Source organism: Alosa pseudoharengus, unplaced genomic scaffold, assembly GCF_046254945.1.
Source record: "Alosa pseudoharengus isolate Yale_2024_CS ecotype anadromous, Long Island Sound unplaced genomic scaffold, YU_APseudo_1.1 YU_APseudo_1.1_scf_9, whole genome shotgun sequence".
In the NCBI taxonomy this organism is placed as follows: Eukaryota; Metazoa; Chordata; class Actinopteri; order Clupeiformes; family Clupeidae; genus Alosa; species Alosa pseudoharengus.
In genome coordinates this window covers 32,164,351-32,190,675 of record NW_027468881.1, presented here as the reverse complement: position 1 = coordinate 32,190,675, position 26,325 = coordinate 32,164,351, and the positions used below count along the sequence as shown (strand labels likewise).

Here is a 26,325-nt window from a genome sequence, read left to right as displayed (position 1 = left end):
CCGGTTCTTACACTATAATTTCAACTGCTCACTTAGCCTGATGAAACTTTTAACAGATTAATTAGGGAATGCAAAGATGGCCTGCCAGTTTCATACAGTAGCCTTAGTTATTCTGTCTCACACACAATTGATAGGCTACAGCAATATAATTATGATTTGTAGGCCTAGTATAGGGGCTGTATCCTTTAAAAATCCTCACAAATTTACCCGGCACGCTCAGACGTGTTTTTCGGTTTGTCACTGCTGCTAAAAAGAACCGTTTTGGCCAATGAAGAGCATCTTAATTACACTGACGATAATCGGATGTTGCGTATTGAAGAGGGATAGAGGGTTTTCAGTGCAGGGGCCTGGGGCCCTACAGGCAGCATCCAACCATTCGTAGCCTAATTTTGCTACACGGTTTCATCGCTGGGTGGCAGTAGAATCTCAGCTATGCCAGAGCCGTAGTGCTAGTAGGGCTAATGACGTTGAAAAACCTGTGTAGGCCTATAGTTGTCCGTGAACTTTGGTCTTTTACATAAATTACTGCAGGCGAAAACACTGAGTTACACATAGATACACTGATTCATAAAAAGATTGTTCACGATTATGCACTGAGTAACAGACCTCCATGCGATCTTCTACCACTTTTAGTCAAAAGTTAACAGACTTTATGTTTAGGCCTGTACTTCATAGCTTTTGTCTAAAGCGACTTACAATGACATCAATGTTATTACATTAACCATGACTCAAGGAAAATTAATTAGTGTGGTATGAGGTAAAATGAGTTTTAAGAAGATTCAAAAACTATCACTAGAACAAAAGGCATTGGGTAAATTATTCCACCAACAAGAATCACAGAAGGGTCCTGACTGTGACCTTGATGGAAGGCCGACATAGACACTCATCAGAGGAGGATGTATGACAAAATTTGTATGTTGTCTGTGGACTCTTAATCATTAGGCCTACAAGTAGACAAAACGTAGACAATTGGTGAGTTACTACCATTAGTTTATTCTCCAGCTTGAATCGTCTATATGTGCACTATACACTTTTATTATCTTAAACATTTTAATTAACCGTGATACAAATGTACATATTGTATTGATAAGAAAATACTGACATTTCCAGTACAAATCTATACCTTAGAATTTATCTGGCAAGCAAAAAAAAAAGCTCATTATTTAAAAAAGAAAATGAAACAAAACAACTTTTAAAAGCCCCTTTTAGTGTATCCTGATACAATAAGATCTCTTACAGAAATGAAAGAATTCACAGTATGGAAAACAGCATAAGTATTCATATGTCTACATATAGGTTTGCAATTTTGCCTAATTGCTTTTAAAACCAAAAATAAATTGAGTTCAGTGTTGATAGAAGGGTCTCTTATTGGATCATGAATGAGTATGCATATACTTGCCGAAATAATGACAAATACATTTCTCAGTGGTTAGAAAATAAATACATTTGCTATGGTGATGATCCCCAGGTTTTGTGCAGTGGTTAGAATATTTGTAAAATAAAAAAAAAAAAAACATCTTCCTTAAAAATCCATTCATTATGTCATTCGCGTGTGGAGTATATTTAATGCACAACCATTTACTAGGGCATCCCCCAAGCCCTCTGTCCTACTTAGTGTACAAAACAGTTGATAGAGTGGGTCCTTTATGTGCTCTTTTCAGTGAATCCACATGGTACCTTATCCCATCAATCAGATGCTTTATCATTCTAATTGTGTACGTCTGCAGGTTAGGCCACATGTAAAGCAAGGAGTTGCTGAAAAAAGGAAGTGACGGCCCTACACTGCTTCCTTGAATAGATGGGCGGAGGATGTGTCCAGTCTGGTCTATCCAGTCTACTTGAGTCCAGTCCTTTATCGGGTCACAGTTACACATCTACGATTCTCTTCCAGCGACCGCTGTCTAACGCTACATTCAAGGCAGAATGTCAATGAGATGTCACAATCTATTTGCCAGGGCATTTGAGTTGAAAAGGATACAGATGGTCAACTTCTAGGTCTTAAATCCTGTGTTGTGTTTACTTTCAGCTAAGGCTGAACATAAATGAAACACTATTGCTTTGGATATTTTTAAAAAGTTATTTCCCTCTATGAGACATGATATCAGATGTACTGAGACAAGGCTTGTGTATGAGAGAGGTACAAGAGAGCAGCAATCAAACCTTCTGGAATGTATGAGTCAAATAAGGTTTGACACTTGAGCCGTTATGCACAAAATTAAAAATAAAAGAGAAAACGGGCAAGCTTCCCAAATAGTGCTAGTAAAATCAGCTTCCCCTGAAATGCATCAAGAGGTACCACATCTGCTTGAAAGACTAACGACAGAGAACCTGCGTGAATGTGTAAGCGAGTGTGTTTGCTCAAGATGGAGAATGAAGTCTTGACTCATAGACCAGCAGGGAGTGTAGGCATTTTGGAACACGCCTTGCGCACGTGGACACCCAGTGAAACTGTGAGGGTGCTCACGGGCCAGTCACATTTGGTTGGGTCTCGGTTTCATTAGGAGCCTGTGGCCTGTGTTGACTCAAGTTGTCACACCACTCTCCACCTCTTTCTCTGAGTGTGCCTCCTACCCACACTGGGCTTACATAACCAGGCATATAATAACTAATGGTGGTCACGCTCCAGGTCACAAATAAAAGCTCCCTCATGCAAGATGCCCGACTGAGACAAAGTCAGATATACAACCTATAGTGCAAGAAATGGTAGTCATGTCGGAATAGGTTTCCATTTCCGAGGGTCGACTCATGTGGGTATGGAATTCTGGGTGCTAATTCTGTGAGTGAGATGTCAAGACTTCCTGAAATATGAATTCATTCGTGATTAATGAAACAGGGGTCACCCAGATCGCCCAGGCACTCCAGTTATAATTACAGTGCTGACATTCACAACCCCCTTCATCAGCCTTAGTTAAAAAAAGAAAAGAAATAGAAATACTACGCATTTGTGCAGTAAAACACTCGTCATTTGTGAATATGTCTGTACACTTCAGAGTGCTATTTACGGCTGTCGGCATGCAAACAAAAAGGGAATGACGTAATAGTGAGCATCGTAAAAAAAATAAGGAAAAGGAGGGTGTGGATAAATCACAAATAGACACTTAAGGAAAAAAACAAAAAACAAATACAGTTTAAGCAGGAATATAGCCCTTGTCGCTAGGGAGGGGAAAGGTGACAGATACAACTATGTATTGACAGTCCCTCCGAACACATTTAAAAAAATAACCAAATGGAGGGGAGTGGTACCTTTCAGAGTCCGCACAGCATACTTATCCCATTCACTAAACTCCCATAGGGACAAAAGGTTATTCAAACAAAAACAACAACAAACAGAAACAAAACAAAAATAAACAAAAATCATACATTTGCTGATTTGGAAGAGAAAATAAAATTTACAATCTCCAGTAAAACATGTTCCATCAGAGTGAAGGTAAGAGACATGTTGTGAGTGGTTATGGAGCCTAGCGCTGCGAGGGAAAGAGCTAAAGGCCCAGTAGTGTTTGCTCTTCATTGCAGACAATGCACTTTGCCAGTTGCTATGGTAACTCACATACATTGGGAGCCAGGAACTGATTTTTGTTCATGATGCACCTATTACTCTGATGACTTCCAGAGAAGCGCGGGGTGTTAGTCTGAAATGCTGACTGCAGATTGTCACAAAGTCATTGTGCCCGGAATATCTGTCCTTTTCCAACGTTGTTTTGAGATGCAAGGGGAGTCCTGCAGATATGTGCACTCACACTCATGTGCATTCTCTCTCTCTCTCTCTCTCTCTCTGTTAAACATCGTCCATCATTGTACCCAAAGTGCAGTGGGAGCCGATTTGCTGCCCTCTTGTGGAAGAACCATAGTGGACTGTCTCGCTCCACATAAATAAAACACCAGTGGGCCTTTCCTAAGGGGTCACTATGGGGGGACAAAATGTCCATGAGCCACACAGTGTAAAGACAGGCATCATCAGTCCTATGGCACACATTACAAGTATTTGTGTGTGTGTGTGTGTGTGTGTGTGTGTGTAGTGAAGTGAAGTGTATGTGAGCACATGTGGCTTACTGATTTAAGAACATGTATGCAATCATAAAGACTGGGTCCCGCGTCATGTGCAGTCGAAACAATTTAACCATCAATTAATGCAGTGTTTGAAGAGCAGAGAACAGAGGCAACAGCGAACAGAGAGCATTTCTGTATACGCACGAATATGAATGGTGTGGTACAGGTGTTTTTATGAATCTGTCTGTGTGTGCGTGCGTGCCTGCGTGCAGTGTGTGTGTGTGTGTGTGTGTGTGTGTTTCTTTGTTTCTACAGTGTGATGACTGTGCCGTCCTCCTCTAGGCTCCTCCTGTCCAGACCTCGGTCAGGTGTGCTCAGGGACCCAGCGCTGCCGCTGCTGGTCATGGCGCCGTTGTGCTGCCGCAGGTTCAGGTGCGGCTCGTAGCGGGGCAGCGAGGGCATGCTGCAGCTGGCCACAGGCCCCACCGCCATCGCCATCGGGATGGGGATGGGCTGGGCCTCACCGCCCGCCTCGATCACCAGGTCCTCGTCGTCCTCGTCGCTCTCCAGCTCCTCCGAGCGGAAGTTCTGGATGATGTGCGTGGGCGTCATGGTGGCGGCAGCGGCTCCGGGCGTCGAGTAGCCGTAGAAGCTGGCGCCGCTGTCCGTGGATCGGCCCGAGCTGCCCGAGGTGACCCCTCCGCTGCCGCTGCCGCTGTTATTGCTATGGCGAACAACATTGTTGCGCTGGTTGGCCGGCTTGACCGTTACAATCAGGTTGTGGCTGTTGGCGATCATCATGTCCGTCACCTGGTCCAGCGACTTGCCGGCCACCTCGATGCCGTTGACCTCGAGCACCTCGTCGTTGACGGCCAGCAGGCCGGTGCTCTCGGCCAGACCACCGGGCACCAGACGGGAGATGAAGATGCCCGGGACCTTCTCCAGCCCCTGTGGGGTGACGCACACGCTGGAGCCGTCGCGGATGTAGAAGCCCAGCGGCTTCTCCTGGCCGTGCTTGTACAGGCGCACGCGCCGGTGCGTCTCGGGCAGGATGTCCACGTCGATGATGGACGAGACGGGCCGGAAGTCGCGTGGCAGGCTGATGATGATGGGCGGCTTCTTCCGGCTGGCCTCTGGCCGCAGGAGCACCGCCGCCAGCACCGCCGGTGTCTTCTTACGCGTCAGGGAGTCGGTGCCAAACGCTGAGTAATCGGCCTCCTCTGCAAAACAGGGAGAAAAACAGAGAAAGGTCAAATAGTGTTCTTTTTTTGTCTTACATTTCGCTGCAATGTATGTCTATTGTATACAAACAACTAAAACAAATTTAGTGTCTGAGATGTGTACACACATACACGCACACACACACACAGACACGCACACACACAAATTTGAATCTTGAATTTTCCCTTTTCTTGAATTTCCCCTTGGCGATCAATAAAGTATCTATCTATCTATCAATCACACACACACACACACATCATCAGCTAATAAAGCAACTCTGAATTTGAATTTGAGAGACAGAGAGTGACCAAAGATGTCTATTGTATTGCTTTGGTGACACAGGCAAGCCAGTAGAGCTTATTTGATTTTGAGAGAGAAAGAGGACAGCAAGTGTGTGTGCGAGAGAAAAACGAGGAGAGGAGAGAGGAGAGAGATGTGTTTAGACAGTTAGTTGTTACGTAATTGTTTTCTGCACTCTGGTCTAGCGTGGACAGCTCAGGAGACACCCCCCCCCCCCCAGCTGAGCGTCCGTGACTCTTTAGGCTTCCATGCTTGACTTTACTAATCTCATCTGCAATCTCCTGTACTGCAGCTGGGTGTGGAGGCCCTCTCACTCTCACTTTCTCTCCATTATCAGTGTTGTAAAAATTCTTCTGGGTGTTACTCATCGAACTGAGCTGCTACCAGTACCTGGACTCTCACCTTAGAGGAAATCATGCTCAGGATTAAAGGTCTTCCAAGAAAGAAAGAAAGAAAGAAAGAAAGAAAGAAAGAGAAAGAGAGAGAGAGAGAGAGAGAGAGAGAGAGAGAGAGAGAGAGAGAGAGAGAGAGAGGAGAGATGTAGGACAGAGTTAGGTCATTTTCCATTGGCCTTACCCAGGAGATGAACCCTGAAAAGAGTCCTCTGAGCCAGCTGGTATTGAAGCTAACTTTTTCAATAACAACAACTAATACACATTAAGCTCAATCCAGGTCTGTTTCCCAAACATTAATTAGAGTCAACAAAATAATGAATTAAGGAAAAGAAGAATATTTGGACCAACCAAATTACCAACCAAAGTAAAATGAATCCCTATCTGATCCTAAAAAGAGATTATGAATTGGCAGAGTATCTAATGTCGGTCAGAGATACGAAGCAGAGCCACATCCTGGCTCAGTGACCACAACCTAGCAATAGAAACAGGCATACACAGAAAAACCTGGCTGCCAAGAGAACTAAGAATATGTGGTCACTGTCAGGCAGAGATGGTTGAGACAGAGGAGCACTTCTTTTTACTCTGTGAGAAGTATGGAAATCTAAGACGGACATTCTTCTCTAAATTCCAAACAGGTATCCCACATTTTCAGAATTGTGACAACAATTAAAAAATGGGCATACTTCTTGGCGAAGGATCTGAGGGACTCAACCTACAGTAAACAATCTGTAATGTATACACACATACTGTACGCACTCACACATCTACACACATCCTATTATTACTCTTGTTCTTTACTTCTGTTACCTATTACCTATTAGGTAATTCTAGATCCTCTATACCCCCCCCCCCCACACACACACACACACACTTTTTATGTATTCATTATTTTATTTTATTTTTTCTTTAATGGTCTTATTGTGTTGTTGACCATCAACAATAGCTTTGGCAACACTGCTTTCCCATACAGTCATGCTGATAAAGCAACTTTGAATTTGAATTTCAGTGAGAGAGAGAGAGAAAGAGAGAGAGAGAGAGACCAAAAATAGCAGGAGAAAGGGAGAGAGAGAGAGAAAGGGAGGGAGAGAGAGAGAGAGAAAGACAGAGAATTAAAAGACAATGGTTAACCTGAGCATAATAATTATTAACATTCCCCAAGGTAATACACCTGAGAGCAGCCATCACCTCGCTATCTCCACCCACTGGGCACTGGTCCAAACACACAACACACACACACACACCCACCCTTCACTCAGATCTCTCAGGCACATGACTACACCATATAAATTCCCAGCACCAGTGACGAACGAGATGTCCAGCCCTGTTCAGGGAAACACTTTTTACAACTTAACAGTATCATTCAAAGACAACTTTGTTGTCACATGAGCAAACACACTTTCAATGTATTCTTAAATAGAGGAAACACAAACACAGACAGGTGAGCTGCACAAAACAGTACAGGTTAGTGGTATTCACCTGCTGTGAGGCTATGAGTTGGAATTGCTAGATGAACTAGTTGTTAAAGGGACACCAGGCAACGTTTTCGTGTTAATTACTCATCTTCGTAAGTCGGTATATGGTTAAATGACTCATTACAGGGCGAATGAAGACTCTCTCGCCCGCCCCTACTGCCTGTAGGAAGAATATCCCGCTTGCAAGTTCAGTGTATCGTACCCGGCGACCGAAGCAGTTTCAGTTTCCATCCTGCATCCACAGCACAGAGGGAGGCTAACGAAACGCTAGCGATTGTTGCAAACGTGTGTATAATGGCAGAGCCGGCAAAAAAAGCAGCGAAAACCCTTGACGGAAGATGCAAAGAAAAGGAAAAGAGCTTCAGACTAAGCGAGGGGGAGTTTCGTAGAGAAAAAGCATCAGGCTTGCCTGGTGTCCCTTTAAGGTGAAGATACATGGGGCAAGCTTTTGAGCAATGTTGCTCGGCAACCACATAACATAACCATTTCCATTTATTCCGATTGGATGATCATGACGATTTGCCTGCTGAGCATTAAAGTTCTAAAAGAAATTGTTGCCCAATGGGCTCTGTGCACTAGTTTACTTGAAGTCGGCAAACCTATTTCCTATTTGTTGACATGGCTGTCAACAAGCACCTGAAGATGAGTGCTTTAGTTGTACCAAAACATAAGAAATATAATATCTTAATTTTAGCTTTCGCAATTTTAGCTTCCACCTTGTTCCTGAAAACGCCAGCCTACGTTCAGTGCCTGCACAAAAAAAGGAGGGAAGGATTTTTGGTGAGCACACATTTTGGTTCATCCTCTTCAGGTGCTTGTTGACAGTGATGTCAACAAACAGGAAACTGGTTTGCCGACTTCAAGTAAGCTAACGCAGTCCATATCAATGGGAACAGCAACATTGCCCAAAAAGTTGCTGCATGCATCATCAGCTTTAGAGTTAGAGTCCCCTGCTAAGCTTATTATATGGCCTGGAGCCGAGCTACAGAGTGAGCTGTACTGTACACAGACACTTGCTTGTCACCAAACAGCACCTAGTGACAAGCTTCTCTAAATTCCAGCGCTCAGGACTAAGAAAGCATTTGGGGTCAAAAATATCCCTACATCAACCAGGCACACTCATATTCTCTCTCTCTCTCTCTCTCTCTCACACACACACACGGCAAACACAAAAGCTCAATTGTGCACCAAGAGCAGCAATCTGATTCCCATGAGATGAAGGGTATCTGCATGAACCTGCAGGGCTCCTCACTGCCTGCACGCCGGCTGGATTGCTCAATAACCAGCCTGGATGTACAGAAAGTAAACTAAACTAGAAAAATACATGAAGATACTAATGACCGACAGAAGGATATTAACACACCAACTGTAAAACTCTACCGTGTTCCTCAGGTATTGTGGACAAAAGTGTTGTCAAATGATTTATGTATGTAAAAAAGTGTGATGGAAAATAGTCATTGAAGCAAAATATATGTTGTTTGTTCAAAGTGCACCCATTTTCAGGGATTATAATATCCATATAAAACTGATTTATGTTATATGAGGTATTTAAAGGGCCATCAATACTCAAATGTCAGTTGATTTATAAAAGAAACGACTATCTAACACCTGCAGACTTGCGGATACTTCAGCAAGCCACAACTCAGTACCAGGATTTCTAGAAACATACACAGAGCACACGCACATACATGCCTTTGAAACGTAGACTGGCGTGGAGAAGAGCCGACATACCAGTGTGGATGTTTCCACATCTCTTCCCACATTCTTTCCCCCTTCTCAGACAGCCTTTCATTCCTCTCACTCCTTCTCAATCTCTCTCTATCCATCTCTTCCTCTCTCCTCCACCCATCTCACTCGCTGCTCTTCTCACCCCCTCCCTCTCCTATATCAAAGTAGAGAGACTAACAATGGGGTTATAGTGGATGTAGATGGGGAGTGGAGGGGACAGCCCCTGAGGGCCACTTACACAGGCTTCATATAGACAGCTACTTCCTCTCTTGAGAGGAGAGAGCCTGGAACACACACATGTATACATACACGCTCGCATCCACGTCTGCATATCCAGAAGCACACACATGCCGACACGAACATGCACACATTCGTAGTGTACGGTATATTTAGCAGGGTTAATTCTGTTTCCCTGAATTTCCTCGCATGAATTGGTCGCATGAGCTTTTTTGAGTGATACTTTTTGACACTCGCATTACATATACATAGTATAGGGTTTAAGCAGTGCAGGTGCAAACATCGGTGTTTACGCAACCTGAAGTCATTCTGGTTTATGACTGTATGGCATAGCTGCAACGTGACACACAAAGTCACACTCACTCTCTCTGAATGTACCATAAATGACACACTGGCATGCCTGAAAACACCTAATACTCTCACCATAGAAACTGGTGCATTCATGATATCTCATTACGAAAACACAAAACCCACAGGCATGCATTCCAATTCAGAACAAACACACACAGACATGCATATTAATCATTAATGGGAAGTTGGGAACACACACACACACACCATGCTTAGATACTAAACATTAACAAGCCAGTTATACTCCCACGGTCACTCACTGACCCCTACTTATACACCCACATATTGTTTTAGCTGAGGTAGATACATAGAGGTGCTGAGTAAGCAATCGATACCTTGGGCCTTGATTAACAGCAAAGAGTTGTGTGCTTAAAACCCCAGTGCACAAATTCAAATGCTCAAAGCATGCTTCATTCCAGGCAAAACCCGCTGCATTCTGTAAACAAACCAATTCAACCTTTGCTACACCATTCTATTTTAAGACACAGATATTTTAACTGTATGACGGAAATACTTTCAGGGGCTGCAGGTGTCCAAATACAACGGAGCTTCTGCCTCACAGGTTACTGAGGCCAACATGGCATGATTTGTCATGTGATGATGGGGGAAGCAACAGGCAACTGTTACCTGGCCTCGCCATGTATAGGGCCCTCAGCCTCTTCACCAAAGGTCACATTACATTTCCTCATTTACCTTTTATTAGGCCTCTGGGTAGTATCAATAACAGCCTCCTAAACACATGCCACTTCCTGTTTGTATGTGTGGTTCGGAGGCTTCTGGAGTTTGTAAGTGGGTTGTGTTTGGTTAAATGATCTGTTGTTGTTGTTGCCACTGGGTAAAGTTCAAGTTCAAATGATAATGAACACCTGGATCAATTACCTATATTTAACACCTGAGCTACTATGTTATGGTATAAAATTGGCACAGTAGGTGAATAACCTATAAGGAATCTATGGTCTTTCCAACAATTCATCTGAAAACATCAGCCATGAATAACTGTAAATACAACACTGAATTGTGAATGCACATTCATTGTCATACACTTTATATTATTAGAATACAATCTCCATCTCCAGACATCGTCATGCTCTCAGGGGTACAAAGAAGTGAAAATCGACTGGAGCCAACCATAACCATGACCAATCAATTAAGAAGTGCAAATTGCCAACCATAAATATCCCTCTCTCAATAATTTACTAAATCTTATTATCTGATGTCAAAAAGCCCCAACTGGTTACTGAATTTTAAGTACCATCAATTTCCTGAGGTTCTGCAGTCAGTATCAATAAGAGCCTCCTCTTGCTGCTTGTAAATGTGGTTCAGACTACAAAAGTAAAGGGGCCATGTAATTGATCTTATTATTGACTTATTGATCCTATGGTTGAAGTTCAAATGCAAATGATGATATGAGGACATTGATAAATTACCTATATTACACATGGTGATGCTATGGTATGGTCTGACATTGGTAGATGAGTAACCTAGCAGTTAGGAATACAATAACATTACAGTTTTACTGGGATCAATTACTCACTCAAGAGAGTTTCACAATGACAAGTGCAGTTTTTTTTGGAGTCATTTCAAGTCACATCCTAACTCGAAGCTATTGCTCCCTCATAAGGATTTCTTTACATTACCGGAGTCTGCATTACTAGTAGATGGTTACTGTTTACTTTAACCAGAGGGATATTTGTCAAGGTAAAACCGATGGGACTTGGAAGCCTTGCATTACTATGGAATGGGGATCAACAGATCCCATTTCTCAAGCAGATAGCAGCTGACTGGATCCCAACTGCCCCAGATCCCAACCAGATCTGGCCCAGGCACTCCGCTCCAGAATGTTCCGCTATCTGAGCGATCACAGCAGAGACAGCAGCCGGACACTAACAGAAGCTCTCTTGCTTCTATTCACCAGAACTAACATGATACTCCACTGTCTGTGTAATTAGTCACTGTTGGGCATAGGCAGGAAAGGAGGAGGGGTGTGTGTGTGGTGTGGTGTGTGTGTGTGTGTGTGTGTGTGTGTGTGTGTGTGTGTGTGTGTGTGTGTGTGTGTGTAGTAGTAGTAGTAGAGGGGAGGAGAGAACTGGAGGAGCTCCATCAGGTAAATATGACACCGACTTTACTCAGGTAACTCAACCACTGCCCCACTTGGGAGCACTGAAAAAAAAAGTTCCTTGAATTTACATGATTTTAATGTGTACATCGGTCCCACATAATCAGAATGTGTCCAGCTGACACAATTTTTACACTTTTGTTCTAGTTAATCGTTTCTTGTAAAACCTACACATTGAAATCACATCGTATTACATAAAAAAATCATGTTGAATGAAGATAATACCTTCATATTTATGTAATACCAATGTATTGTGTAATGCAAAAGTAATTTTATCATGTAAATAGTAATAGATTGTAAAAGGTACTTCTAACTTCATTTATTAATGCTAAAAAAATAAACTCTTAAAGTTTTATGTCCCTATAGTAACAGAACAGTGTGTTTTAACTGTTTTTTTTTTCTTTCTAGAATTGCAGACATCTGTTATACATCTTTTTACTGAAAAGAGTCAAGTCAGTTTAGTAGTCAATTTTTATTGAAAGCAACATGAAATACACAGTATTGTTTTTTATCCAGCAATTGACAAATGGAAAAAAGTGCAGCAAACATCACAGGGAAAGGAGAAAGATAGAGGAGTGAGAGAGGAAGAGGAGAGAGAGAAGTGAGAGAGGGAGAAGGGGAGAGAGGGAGAGAGAAGGGGGAAGAGAGAGAGGGAGAGAAGAGAAAGAAAGTGAGAGATCAGGCCTGAAGACTGATGGACCAGATTCAAAGATGACTGACCAAAAGGTGACATTTCTAGTTCCTAAAATAAAGATAATTAATAATTAATAATAATAAAAAACATCCACAAAAAGATTTCATGACCCGTGGTCACTCAGCCATTGATAGTCCTTTCAGGTTTCAACATAGTAAAAACAGTATTTCTTTTTCAAAAAATAAAAATGGAAAGTCATTCACTGAAACAGGTTGTTCTTTAACCAACCTTTGGAGTTTGCCTTCATCCAGCTCCATGAAGATTTTTTACAATGCCTCAAAGGTGTATCTAAGCACGGGCAGGTACATGAGGTTATCAACTCCGACATCATCAGTGACAGCTAACGGCCATGTAGATCTGTCAAAAACGTTATTCCTTGGAGTACGACCCCAATGTCCTCATGTTCTCTCAGGACATAAACCTCAACAGTTGTCTTCAACTTCATCCATGACCTGAATTAGGCAGACAAATGCACATAACAGTAAGAAAATGAGACCCTCTAACAAAGCCCTATTGAGAAATGAATGTGAAAAATAGACATGTTCATGTACATACCACATATTCCTGCACAAAGTTTTCAGGATCTTCCCCCGTGTAGATACAGAGTCCCTTCAGGAGACACTCGGCCAGCATCTATATCACACTGAAATAAAAACATTATTGATTAGCACGTTAATCCAAGTTTCATTTAAGTCAGCCACTGTTGTAAACGACCATATGATAAAAAGAAACAAAAAGTTAGACGAATACAATAGATAGATACTTTATTCTTCCCGAGATCATCACAAATTTTAGGATGTGATGAATAATAGAATAATAATAGAACAATATGTGAAGAAGTATCAATATCAACATGATCAAAAATATTAGCCTCTGTAAGGTTTGCATGATTAAAACTCTGCATTACTCACATCAGTAATTTGCTTAATCATTGCTTGGAGACAGGAACTTGGATTGAAGTGGGACAATTGTGATTCTTTTGAAATTCCGTGTTGATCTGAAATAAGATTAGCAGGAAGAAAATTAGTTTCATACGACAGTGCCAGACAAAACATACGCATACTGCACCACACATCTGGCATAACAGGCATTTATTGGTGTATAAGACATTCATTTTATCAACAGTAAATTCATAAATAAATAAAAGATCAAACTTCAGTGACTTCAAACAGTAACATCACTACATCTTAGACTCAGTAACAAAAAAGTTGTATGCGTACACTGTACTGCCTGTTTTTTTGCCTGCACAAACAAATCAAAATATTTATATTTCATATTTTCATCATATGGGGAGACAACTTCCTAGGGCTAAACGTTTTTGGATGCTATAATGTAACTTTGCAAATGGCTTTTTGTCCACGTGGCTATGCTAGCTTGCTTTTAGGCAGCCATTTGCTGGCAACACACTTGGCGCACACAGGCTAACAGGCTTTTCACTCACATACAACTTATTATGCTTCAAACGTGATCAAATTAATGGACTGTACCAAACCAACCCCAATTTAGCTTTACTATGATTTATGTATTTTTCCAACCGCCCAACAGATGCAGCTAACTGGTTGGTTAGGCTAACGTTAACTTGGTAGAAAGAAACGGACCAAAAAATAATACAAAGACATCAAGGGTCAACTTTGCAACGCTGTAATACTGTAAGAAAACAGCTAGGAGATTTATTGTCTAATATAACATGATCATAAGGTTGATAAACTTACCCTTCAGTAGGCTAATTCGATTTGCCATTCTCTCTTCCACTTCAGTCACTGATGATAGATATCCAAACTTTAACGGTCAAACCATGCTTCAAAAACTTCTTCTTCTACTACTATGTATTTTTTTTAATGACACATTACAGCCACCTGCTGCTCTGGAGTATGTCTGAACTTAAAATTTTCACTTTCGATCAACACAAGAAAAATGTCTACATCCAGCATTCAAAATTATCTCTTGAAATCTACTTAATTAAAACACGTTTGCAAGCGGAATATAAAACAATCATGTTGCATATATCAAATTAATTTGTGTCAAATCAAAGACCCCCTATTTCCATTTTTTTCAGTGAGCGTGCTAGTGGTGAGGCAGCCAGGGCTTTCCTTGCGGTTTCACTGAGGCGTTGAGGTCCTGGTTCCTGGTTAGTGCCACCTCAGTCACACCATCGACACAATCTAAAGGGATACTAGTGGACCTAGCCTGTGTAAAATAAAGTCAAATCCTGGGCAGGAACGTGCAGTAACTGGGTGGCAGTTATCTTTGACATAGACATTTGGGTTTAAAGTTAGAGTTCAATTCTTTCCATTTTTAGAAAGGGTTTGAGTCATATCCTCAAGGCTCTTGTACCCTGTCACCTATAGACTGTAAGAAAACATAACCAATGAATTCAAAAAATGTAAATAGCCAACATAAATGGGCTATATCTCTCTGTCATATGAAATGTCAAAAAGCCCTACAGATGACTGAATTTTACATTCTATAGTCATTTAATAAGATGATGCATTTATCTCTCCATATGAGCACATGCTTTCGCATGACGAACATGTTTCCTGTGATGCAAATGAAAACAGATGCCAAGATAAGAGAGACAGCGATATAGAGAGATGTGGAACCCTGTTCAGTTTCACTTCTACTCCATTTTCCTGTACATGAACTGACGGGAGTGTGTTTTTGCTGCCTGACACATAGTCTTGCTCCTTGTCTGCTGAGCTGGTCTGCTCCCACATGGTGCGCTGCGTACCATGGTGTTCCAGTTACCGAGCGATAGGGTGGTGGTGGTGGTGGTGGTGGGGTAGAGGGGAAGGAGGGTGTAACAAATGGCTATTAAAGAACAGAGAAAGAGAGAGGGATGTAGGGTGAAGGAAAAAAAAACGTTCAATAGGGATAGAATTCTTCAAGTGTTGCTATTCTGGGCTCCACGTACATACCTCTGCAGTACTGCTATGATAATCTATGCTATGATAAATAAAGCAGGGGATAGGGAGAGAAAAAGAGAGAGAGAGAGAGAAACAGAGAGACAGACAGAGAGAGACTGAGGAGAACAAAGATGATCTTGAAAATATTTACAAAACAGTAATAACAAACGGTCCTTCATGACAAAGTAAAGCTGAGAATGATGATGAGGGTGGGGTGGGGACTAGCTGCAGCATTAGAGTGAGTTAGAGGAGGAGGCAGACTTCTGGAGGACCTCTCTTGGTGAGTCATGCCAGTGTGACTAGTCTCTCAGTCAGAGCAGTGCCAGGTGGTCAAGGGTGAACAGGCCGGAACTCAGAGAGATGCATACTGTACACCATGCAACACGTGTAGCTTTCTTTACTGGGTGAAGGTCAAGTCTGTGTGTGTGTGTGTGTGTGTGTGTGTGTGTGTGTGTGTGTGTGTATGTGTGTATGTGTGTGTGTGTGTGTGTATGTGTGTATGTGTGTGTGAGTAAGTAAGTAAGAAAAAGACAGACAGAGGGAGAGAGAGAGAGTGAGAGAGAGTGAGAGAGAGAGAGAGAAAGAGGCAGCGTATGTGTGTGATAGAGGGAGTGAAAGCAAGTGTGTGTGAGTGTGTGTGCACGCACATGCGCACAAGTGCTCCTTCTGTCTGCTGTCACTGTGGCTGCCGCATACATACATCATCATCATCCCTTTTCTTGCTGACAGTGCTCGTTTCTTTCCCATTTTCTCACTCTCCCTCTCCCTCCCTCCCTCCCTCACTTTTCCCCTCATCGTTATTCTCTCCCTGTCACGGCGGGGGACGAATCTGGGCCGCTCTGCCTCTCCCCGTCATCCAGAAGCAGCTCCCGCCGCTCGGCCGAACTGGACAAGGAGGGTCCCTTCTTCCAGGGCGAGGGGCATGTGGTGGAGGAGGAGGAGGAGGAAGAGGGGGAGGAGGAGGAGGAGGAGGAGGAAGAGGAGGAGGAAGAGGAGGAGGAGGAAGAGGGGCGGGCGAGGAGTGGAGAGGAGGATTGGGCAGCACTGTCTGGACTGAACCCTAGCTGGGGGACCCTGCCGCTCAGACGTCTGAGGAGACACTTGGCTGGGGACAGGAGACTGCTGCTCAAGCTCACGCTGCTCCTGACCTCACTGCTCTGCCTGTCCTGTAGCGAGCACTCGGACCCGGGGTCTGCTGAGACAAAACGACCTGCTGAGGTGACACACACACACACACACACACACACACACACACACAATGTACACGTACGTACACACACACACACAATGTACACGTACGTACACACACACACACACACACACGCACACACGTACGTACACACACACACACACACACACACACGTATATATGCACACACACACACACACAGACTTTTAGAAGGTGATTTCAACAGTCGCCAAAGCATATTTCCCACATTTTTCCCCTGTAATGTCATGTATGCCTGTACAGAAGATACATTGGCATTTCTTCTCCTTTTCCTGGTTTCATCAGCCCTTTACCACCTATTCACCCGACTCTGATGAGAGGAGATGCCAGCACCACCTAATCCATCTGAGATATTTCAGACCTGCATGAGGGGTGCGTGTGTGTGTGTGTGTGTGTGTGTGTGTGTGCCACCTGGGCGGACTCTCAAGGGTGTGCTGGGAAGCCCGAGCAGGGCCCCGATAACGGAGATTACGTACCATAGAAACAGCCCCGCCAGTCCAGCACAAGTGCATGAAAACTATGTGAATAATCCCTTCACTTCGGGGCCCATGATAAGCAGAGAGCCGTGACGGCCACAGGGCTGGGACTCTCTCAGCGTGGACATTGTCACTTTCTTAACAAAGTATATCAAGAAGGTGTTTACGCTGTGACTGACACTGACGACAGTTTTGGAAACTCAGAAAAGGTCGTTGATGCTGTTTTTTTTTTTTTTTTTTTTTTTCTGTTGTTTTCGATTAACATACCGTACATCACCATCTCTCTGAGAATGTCAACACCAGTGAGCTGAACGGAGAAGGATGGAAGCTTCAGAATAAAACCTTTTCTTCCATAAATTAGACAAACCTGTGTCACAGACTTCTTAGTACATTTGCACGCCCACTTTTTCTCCAGCGTTAGCCAAATATAGCTCCAACTCTTGCCCTCCCTCTCTCTCTCTCTCTCTCTCTTGATCATCAACCGTTACTGCACTTGGCAATCAGTCCTTTCTTTCCTCTCTTTCTCTCTCTCTCCCTTCCCCTCCATCTATCCATCCCTCACATTACTGCCCTCTGCAATCAGTCTGCCTTTCTTTCCTCCCCATTCTCTCTCTCCCTCTCTTTCTGCATGCTCTGTTACTGGTTAATTCCTTTCACTCTTGTGTATGGGCTGCTGTCCTCTCTAATCTACCCAGTAGTAGTGATCAGAGTCTGGCCACATTCCACACAGCGTTACCCCCCCTTCTCACACACACACACACACACACACACACACACACACACACACACACACACACACACACACACACACACACACACACACACACACACACACACACACACACACACACACACAGACACACACACACACACACACACACACACACACACACACACACACACACACACACGTGTACACACACACACACACACACCTCCTCATCCCCCTCCTCCTTGGTCCCTTCCCCCATCCAGAGGCCTAGCTTTCACTGCCTCTGCAATGAATTCCTCCCTCTCTCTCAAACTGCCTCAATTTCCCCCTCTCTCCAATCACCATATCCTCTAACCACCTCTCCTCTCTCTTCTGTACCATCTCTTCTCTTTCGCTCTCTTCTCCCCATCCCCCTTTTCTCCTCTGATGCCTTGTCAAGCTTTACACACCAGCAAATAGATTTTCATGTATTTAATACTTCAGTCTCATTCATTCACTTCATCTACACAATCTAGTACTGCATTCACTCTTCTGGCATTTGTCATGCAGTCACACACCCAAGCAAACACACATACCCGCACACACCCACACACTTTAGGCTCTCAGCCGATTTGACTGGAACGAAAACCAATCCTTGAGCCACCCTTCCCCAGACTGAAACTATGGGCGAGGGCTCCGATGTCAACGCACAGGTAAACACACACACACACACACACACACACACACACACACACGGGCACCCACCCACGTCACACACATGCATACACATACTGATACAGAAAACTAAACACACGCTTTCACAAGAGAGGGGAGGAGCGCCGCCCTGATAGGGAATGTTTACATGGCTGCAGTCTCCGTGGCAACGCTCCACTCGACAGCCCGGGCACGCCCTGGCTACCCTGCCCTTGCCCTTGCCTTTTAGGATGCCAGTCAGGGGCCCTCTGTCCAGGCTAAATGAGCCACCAGAGGAGCATGGACACCAAAATGGCCACCACCTGCCTGTAATGCTATAAATGTTATAAGACATAAGACTAAAACAGATTGCAAGCCGAATGAAATTTTAAAAGAAAACCTCTCATTATTTAGGACAGTGTACCTGATGTTTACTAAGAGCTCTCCTACCATCAACAACATTACACCGCCAACTGTGGTCACTACAGCACTGTTGCTAAGTGAGAAAAAAAAAGTACAAATATTTACTTTGGAAGATTATATTTACAGTTCACAAGATGTTCCAAAATGAACAGGTTGTCTTACAATAAAACAACATTATTATTACCAAATCAATGGTACTACGGGGATGAAATAGATCCCATAAATGAGGAAGGGGCACTTACTCTGCTTGAACTTACTAGCATTTAGCATCACTTTAAAAACAAACCTAGTAGTAATAATCTCAGCAAGTTGCAGGACAACCAAGCTCTGAAAACATAACCAGGCAGCCTCAGAACTAACAACACTGAACGAAATGACTGAACAGTGTTTCCCATACATTGACTTATTTGTGGCGGCCCACCACAATATCAACATTGACCACCACACAATGATTTTCCAGGTTGTACTAAATTGTGCTTAAATCTGGTTAGCATCATAACCACACTGCGCTAATTTGCTAAAAACTGTTGCATTCAAGTTAATTCTGCAAACCTACCACCACAAATAGAATTAAATTCTGTGGGAAACACTGCTGAATTAAGGAAGAGAAATAAATGTGATTGTCTACATTATTTATTATTCAGAGATTGATGAGAGGAGCGAGACTGGCAGAGAGACTGGCCGCGGTCAGCAGTAAGTGGCTGGTTCCACCAGGCTCAGCAGAATCACTACAGAGGCTTGACTGACTGACTGACTGACTGACTGACTGAGTCAGAGGGGAGGCCGCAATAACAGCCTGAATGACAGAATAATAAGCTGAATCTTCAGCATGGCGATGAACAAAAAAAACAAAGCTGTGTAATTAAAGGCAAACATGGAGCAGGGAGGAGATGACGCAGCAATCAGGGCGGCCAGCAAGACACGGAAAGATCCAGAACAGGATGCGTCCAGTCATAAAAACACACACACACACACACACACACACATGCACATCATCAGACAGCAAAGACTGTAGCATGTGCCAAAAAAACAAAACGTGTAGACACCTTGAACAAAGATTATTAATATTAATTCGCTTGACTGTAGTCTGTGTGTGTGTGTGTGTGTGTGTGTGTGTGTGTGTGTGTGTGTGTGTGTTTAAGGAGTGTGTTTATGTATGAAAATGAATTTGTGCCAGTGGGTGCATCCATGGAAAGGTAATGTGTGTACTGAAGTTTGTTTACAAACATGCAAATTTGCGCATCAGTGTCTAATGTGTTTCTGAGAATATGTCTGTGTGTGCATGCGTGTGTGTCTGTGTCTTTGTGTGTGTGTGTGTGTCTGTGTCTTTGTGTGTGTGTGTGTGTGTGTGTGTATATGCATTTACACATCGGTATGTCATCTGGCATCCTGCTCCCATCACCTCTACAGAATCCCCAGTCATTAAATCCCACTGAGCATGGGCCTCTTCTCGGCTCCCATGGCAACAGGTAAACAAGCATGAGACAAGTGCCACTGGAGTCAACTAAAACTGTGCAAGGGAGAAAGACAGAGTTTGAATGAGTGTGTGTGTGTGTGTGTGTGTGTGTGTGTGTGTGTGTGTGTGTCTGTGTGTGTATGCTTGCATGCACGTGTTGTTGAAAAGCTTCGAATGGCTTTGTGAAAGTGTATAATTTGGATGCTGTAGCTACTGAAAAAAGAAACGGCCAAGAGCCTGCTACGCGGGCCACTTCAATATGCAAAACAGCTTCCACTGAATGGTCCCCACACTCTCACTCACTCACACACACACACACACTTGCTTACTCACACACTCACTCACTCACTCACACACTCACACGCGCACACACACACACACACACACACACACACACACACACACACACACACACACACACACACACACACACACACACACACACACACACACACACACGACAGCAGAGAGACGACAAACAAGGATGCTTTCATGCCTGCAACCATATCCTCCTACATGCATACATTTAAACAAACCCTCCACACACTCACACACACACTCCAATGAAACGTCATTTAGTCTTACACATACAAAGGCTAACACAAAGAATGGCTTCTTCTTAACAACAACAAAAAAATACTGCATAGTGCATTTATTCAGATACTGCGTGACAACTGAAATACAAAGAAAACACAAAGCTCCATCGCCACCACATGTCCTCATACTGCCAAGCCAAATCCCAGACATCTGCATTACAGAGTCCTTTAAGAGGCTGCTGTCACTCTCCATCCAAGTATTGTTAGAGTAAAAAATGCCTCTCCAGTTGCTACAACAACCACCTCCCCAGACCAACAAAAAATATATCAAGAAAGTGGGAGAGGCCAAAGGAGGCAGTAAAAGACACGGTGAGAGAGAGAGAGAGAGAGAGAGAAATGCCAAGGACAGAGAGAAGTAAAGAGGGACTCGTGCATCTGTGAGTGCTAGAATAGCCTACACAGACCACAGTGGAGAGCACTCAAGACCAAGATGGTCACACAGAAGAGACAGAGATAAACTCTGTCACCTGGGCCTCTCTGGAGACCCGAGGTGCTTCTATCAGAGCCAGGGACTACAGAGCGAAAGCAAAAAGAAGCAAAACGAAAAAAGAAAAAAAAAAAGACACACAGGAAAGTCTGATACAAGTCAGCAGGGCAGGCGACAGGATAAGACCCATGAGGAACGAGTCGGGTCTGAGTCCTGTGGAGATTAATAGGTGGCCCCCCGCCCCAGCTGGGGTCTTTCATCCTCAGCCCTCCCCCAGCAGTGATTATGCAAGAAGCCATCCACAGTGAAAACACGGGTCAAACAGCTAACCTCAGTGATGCACCTACAGGGAGTGGATACATGGATGCTGGCAGACCAGTGTGATCGGACTCATGTATTTAACTATTTATCGATTAACGCTGGTGGCAATTAACACAATAAACTTATGTAGATTATTTACAAATTTGAACATTCTCTCACCTGAGGTCTGAAAGGGCAGCACCTACTAACCTCAACATCCTGCGAGCTTACCCTGTGGTACCACAATGTGCAGAATTAAACAAGATACTAACATGGCCATTCAAGGAGGCTATGGGTGAGCGACCCAAAAGAGGCAAAAAGAATCCTTTCAATGAACTCAACTGTTGACAATCCCCTGTATTGTTAGGAAAAGGAGGGGTGGAAGCCTCTCTCTGTGTGTGTGTGTGTGTGTGTGTGTGTGTGTGTGTGTGTGTGAGACACCCGTTGCAGCGACAGGACACAGCGGGACGTTAGCGTCTAGCGTGTAATTGAAACACAGGCCCACACGGCGTTAAACTGTGACCCCTCTAATCCCCTCCTGACAAAGTGGCTTAGCATCTATAGGTCATATGGTACACAGAGACAGCTTAGAACCAGGCACCCCACAACCTCGGCAGCTCACTGGGGCCCAAACAAGCGGAAAAATACAAACTCGGGGGATAGGTCTGCACGACTCTGACATGGTGCATCAGAGTCTATTTAAAGAGTTAGAAACAAGAAAGCAATCATAGACATCAACATTAAGAACATATCAGTCACTGGCATACGAACAAAGCCAAGGCAAAAAACAGAATAACTAGACAGTGGAAAAAAAAACCCTAAATAAAACAAAAAAAAGTTGACATCAATACTGCCACACTTTCTACAGAAGCAGTGACTTTGGAAAGAAGAAATAAAAATAGCTGAAATGTCAGCACCAAAGAGAACCCATGTGTGAAACACAGATGGCTGTGCTGAATACTAATGCTACACAATAACAACACGGATTAAAACGCCTTCAGACTCATTACGTTCACTACAACTGGATAACTTACTTGACTTAATCCTGAGCATCTAGACAAGCGAGGCTTACCACCAAGTACCCAGCACTCTTTACACTTTGTTTTGAGAAATCAGTTGTGATCAGATATCAGCTGAACATCCTCCACCAAAAGACATGCAACATCCCCCACCAGGTGCTATATCTTAGGGTACAACTGCCAAATGCAGCAGAGTAGAAAAATAGAACACCATGGGGGCTTCGGATGACTTAATTTCAGGCCAACTGTGGTTCAGGACACCATCTACACATGCTGCTCCCCTCTCCCTGAACACTGCTGACACATTTAGACCACCTTCCCATCTAATGGCATCTAAACTAGTGTGAAGAACAGTTTAGGAACGATCAGGCTTGTACAAATAACGGCACATTAGATAGCAAGAGGAGCCAAGTAGACCAAGCAGAGATACTATTCTAAGGCAGCATTCAGAGATACTATTCGAAGGCAGCATTTAAAAACAAATTTCAAACCTCAGTACCACACAAATCATATGTGTGTTTGTTGTTTTAATGATGCCGATACAAAACATTAGGGTTTTTAGGGCTCTATTGTTATCTCCAAATCAACAAAATATGTGCATGAAGGAACTAGGCTTATGCATGGTGCCTGATTCACAATCTCACCAGCAGTCTGTTCACATGGGCCCAGTGCTTACCTTGCCTCTGTAGGAAGAGGCGGAGCAGAGGTGTCGCCGTGGAGATGGCCTTGTGGTAGTTGTCATCGTTGTTGATGGGGAGGAGGTCTCCGTGCACGTCCGCGTAGCCCACCAGCAAGTCCACATTGGGAATGCGGTGGACATGCTGCAGGAGTCCGTAGAACTCATCAAACTTGCCGGGCTTGGACCGCTCCAGAGAAAAGCGCCGGAACTCTGCTCCAAACTGGACAGGTATAAAAAGAATATGAACAAAGAAAAAAGATTAAGTATTTACTATAATTGAGAACCAAAATATATTGCTAGTATATATATTCCACAGACACATCCATCCTCAGACAAAGAAATTAGTCACAGACAACAACCCCAACAACAACAAATGAAAAATCTTCCCATCGAGGTACAGTACCCACTGCAATACAATAAGTTAGGCTGCTATTTAGTGACTGGTGTGCTCTTGTTCCTTCAGTGCACTACACATCACGGCAGTGAGCACAGTGGGAAGTGGGAAAAAGACATCTAAATTAGGCCGCTGGGGAAATGGTGGGTTTGGGGTGGGAGTGTTTGCGGGTCATTGGTCAAGGGTTTCTTCTCATGGAACATACAATGGGGGGCAGAGAGATGGGTGGCGGCCGGGGGCCGGAGGTAACAGTGGTCTGACGGCGCTGACAAAGCTCTTTGAAACGGTCAGACAGAAACCACTGGCAGGTTTATTGACATATAAATAAAGGTCTGAGGATGGCGTACAGTTTCACCCACAAACTGCTTTGCTTGGGAAAACCCGTCTGAGCGTTTGCATCAAACAAAGCAAAATGGTATGATTGTGTGACTATCTGGTGCAAGCAGTAAAGACAGAATAATGGTGGTACTACACTACTTGTCTGACTAACAAAACAAAAACACAGACTCGCTAAAAACCAAATGGCCAAGAGTGCCCAACAACGGAGCAACCCTGGCATCTCTTCCATAACCAATACTTCCCTTCACCCTGAATTTCAGAGTTCCTCACATTTCAATTTATACTATGTTAAATACTTCAGTGCTTAAAGTAAAGTCTTTAAGACCATACACTGCATACCAATGACTGTAAAAAAAACAACAACAGTTATTTACAGTCATTGGTGCATACCATTAAGACCATTAATCTACTTTGAGAATGTAGCTTGTAGGATAGGCTTATAGGCTACTACTGTATGGCATCTTAAACTGGTCACAATACGGTGAATGTGAAAAAAAAAAACTATGACCATGTAATAAAATCGATAGGCAATAAAATAAAAGTGTACCTCCCGAAATCAGTCAGCAGAATGTAAAACTGTCCTGGTGCTATGAGTAACGTTAGTTAGAAAACGACACAGGGCAAGCAGTTGGCTGGTGAGCGAATTCTCTATGAAAGGCTGAGGCATATCCCTCTTCTTAAAGTACGCAATGGCCAGAGTTCAGGAGGACAGACTCTAGACGGAAGGGAGCCAAATCACCTGAGCTGTGACACCTGCGCATGCCATCTGCAAGTGACGAGGATATCTATTTGAATTCGAATTCATACTTTGGTACACGCAATTAAATATTCCGATCGTTTCTAGCGAGGCTTTCGTGCAAATAACGCATTTATTACAAACATCTCAAATTCAACCATTTATATAATAACTTAGGCCTACAAGTAAATTAATCTTAGACCGTGCATATCCATTGAAGTTAAAGTTACAGAACTTTGTGTGACGTTACCGCATCGAGCGTCATTTTCAGACTGACAGTGACAGTTTTCACACAACACGCCATACATTTAACTAATGTTAACAATAATGCCATCAGCTGGGCTACCTGATAGATGATATCTTGAAAGTCAACGTAAGCAAAACTAAAACACTCTTTCGTGCTTATGCGCTTCCTGTGATTCTGAAAAAAATCAATCTATTAAAGAAGTTCTAACACCTAGACTAACCCTAAAAAAACTTTTGATTAAGTTATTGCCTTCATAGTAAGCCTTATGAACCTATTCGCGATGTCAGTGACAACACCTGGCAACTCCTCAGCACTCCACAACAATCCCTGTTTGACACTTGTTCTCGCGTTTACTTGTTCATCTCAGAGTAAGCTAGGCTAGCTCTATCAAGAAGTTAATCTAGCTAATGTTGGCTAAATAGTCAACTCTAACGATCAGAACCAGACAGGAGGATAGTAAGATAGGAGCAGTCAAGCGACATCAAATCCTGTTTAGCCTTCATAAATGAGACATGTTACACACCGACCAGATACTAGACTCCCACAAAGTCATGTATCATATTTAACGTTGGACAGACGTCTAAAACACCTATAACTACGAAGTGAAAGTAAATCGAATACACACCTTGCTCTTCACCTCCACGGTGCTTAGAGTTCGGTTGCTCGGCACTCGGTGGTTTTTGTTCATCTTTCGCTAGCAGGACCCCGCCACAGCACGCACTTGCCCTCCCGGGGGGCTCCCCTCATCCGCCTCGAACTCGTTGTTCCAACTGAAATTAGACTAATTCCAGGTGACCAACTATTTCCTGACGCGACAACTCCAGTTCGCAGCTTGCCTGCTTTTACTGCGAGAGCGGTGTCGCCTGTCAAAGAAATCTCTCCAAAACTCTAACGTTACCCCGTCCTCTTATCCACATAGTCGCCTCTCCGTGTACTATGATGGCTAACTACTTTACACTGCCTATGACGCTATACGCACCCAGGAAACGGCTGTGGGCTACAGCCTCGTTTCCAATAGGCGCGCGCACGCCTGGGCCTAACGCGAGTTCCCGATTAGTCCTAATGTCAAGCGTGCACGTTACACTAAAATCCTAGACTAAAATAATAAACTGGATAGTCTACATTTCATTTATTATACCCATAATTACTTCGTGTTATTTCTACAACTAAAAGCCTCTAGAAATATGCACAAATACGGCTGACGGTGTATAAAAAAA

At 43.5% G+C, this 26,325-nt stretch overlaps 1 protein-coding gene and 1 long non-coding RNA gene across 3 annotated transcripts; both read right to left on the bottom strand.

Moving 5' to 3' along the window:
- Positions 1 to 973: 973 nt before the first annotated feature.
- On the bottom strand, positions 974 to 26,207 carry pard6b (par-6 partitioning defective 6 homolog beta (C. elegans)). The gene is made up of 3 exons (XM_076275764.1): positions 25,734 to 26,207; positions 23,390 to 23,612; positions 974 to 5,207 (listed from the first exon to the last, which is right to left on the bottom strand). Exons 1-3 carry the CDS (start codon positions 25,794 to 25,796, stop codon positions 4,297 to 4,299), a joined length of 1,197 nt encoding a protein of 398 aa, XP_076131879.1. The 5' UTR covers positions 25,797 to 26,207; the 3' UTR covers positions 974 to 4,296.
- Positions 12,265 to 14,554, bottom strand: LOC143114251 (uncharacterized). 2 transcript variants are annotated; one of them, XR_012984880.1, is made up of 5 exons: positions 14,214 to 14,554; positions 13,413 to 13,498; positions 13,057 to 13,144; positions 12,730 to 12,953; positions 12,265 to 12,549 (listed from the first exon to the last, which is right to left on the bottom strand). It is a non-coding gene; the product is annotated as an uncharacterized LOC143114251 (long non-coding RNA). The 2 variants fall into 2 exon arrangements; XR_012984879.1 differs by having other exon boundaries at positions 12,265 to 12,953; positions 14,214 to 14,547.
- Positions 26,208 to 26,325: the final 118 nt, after the last annotated feature.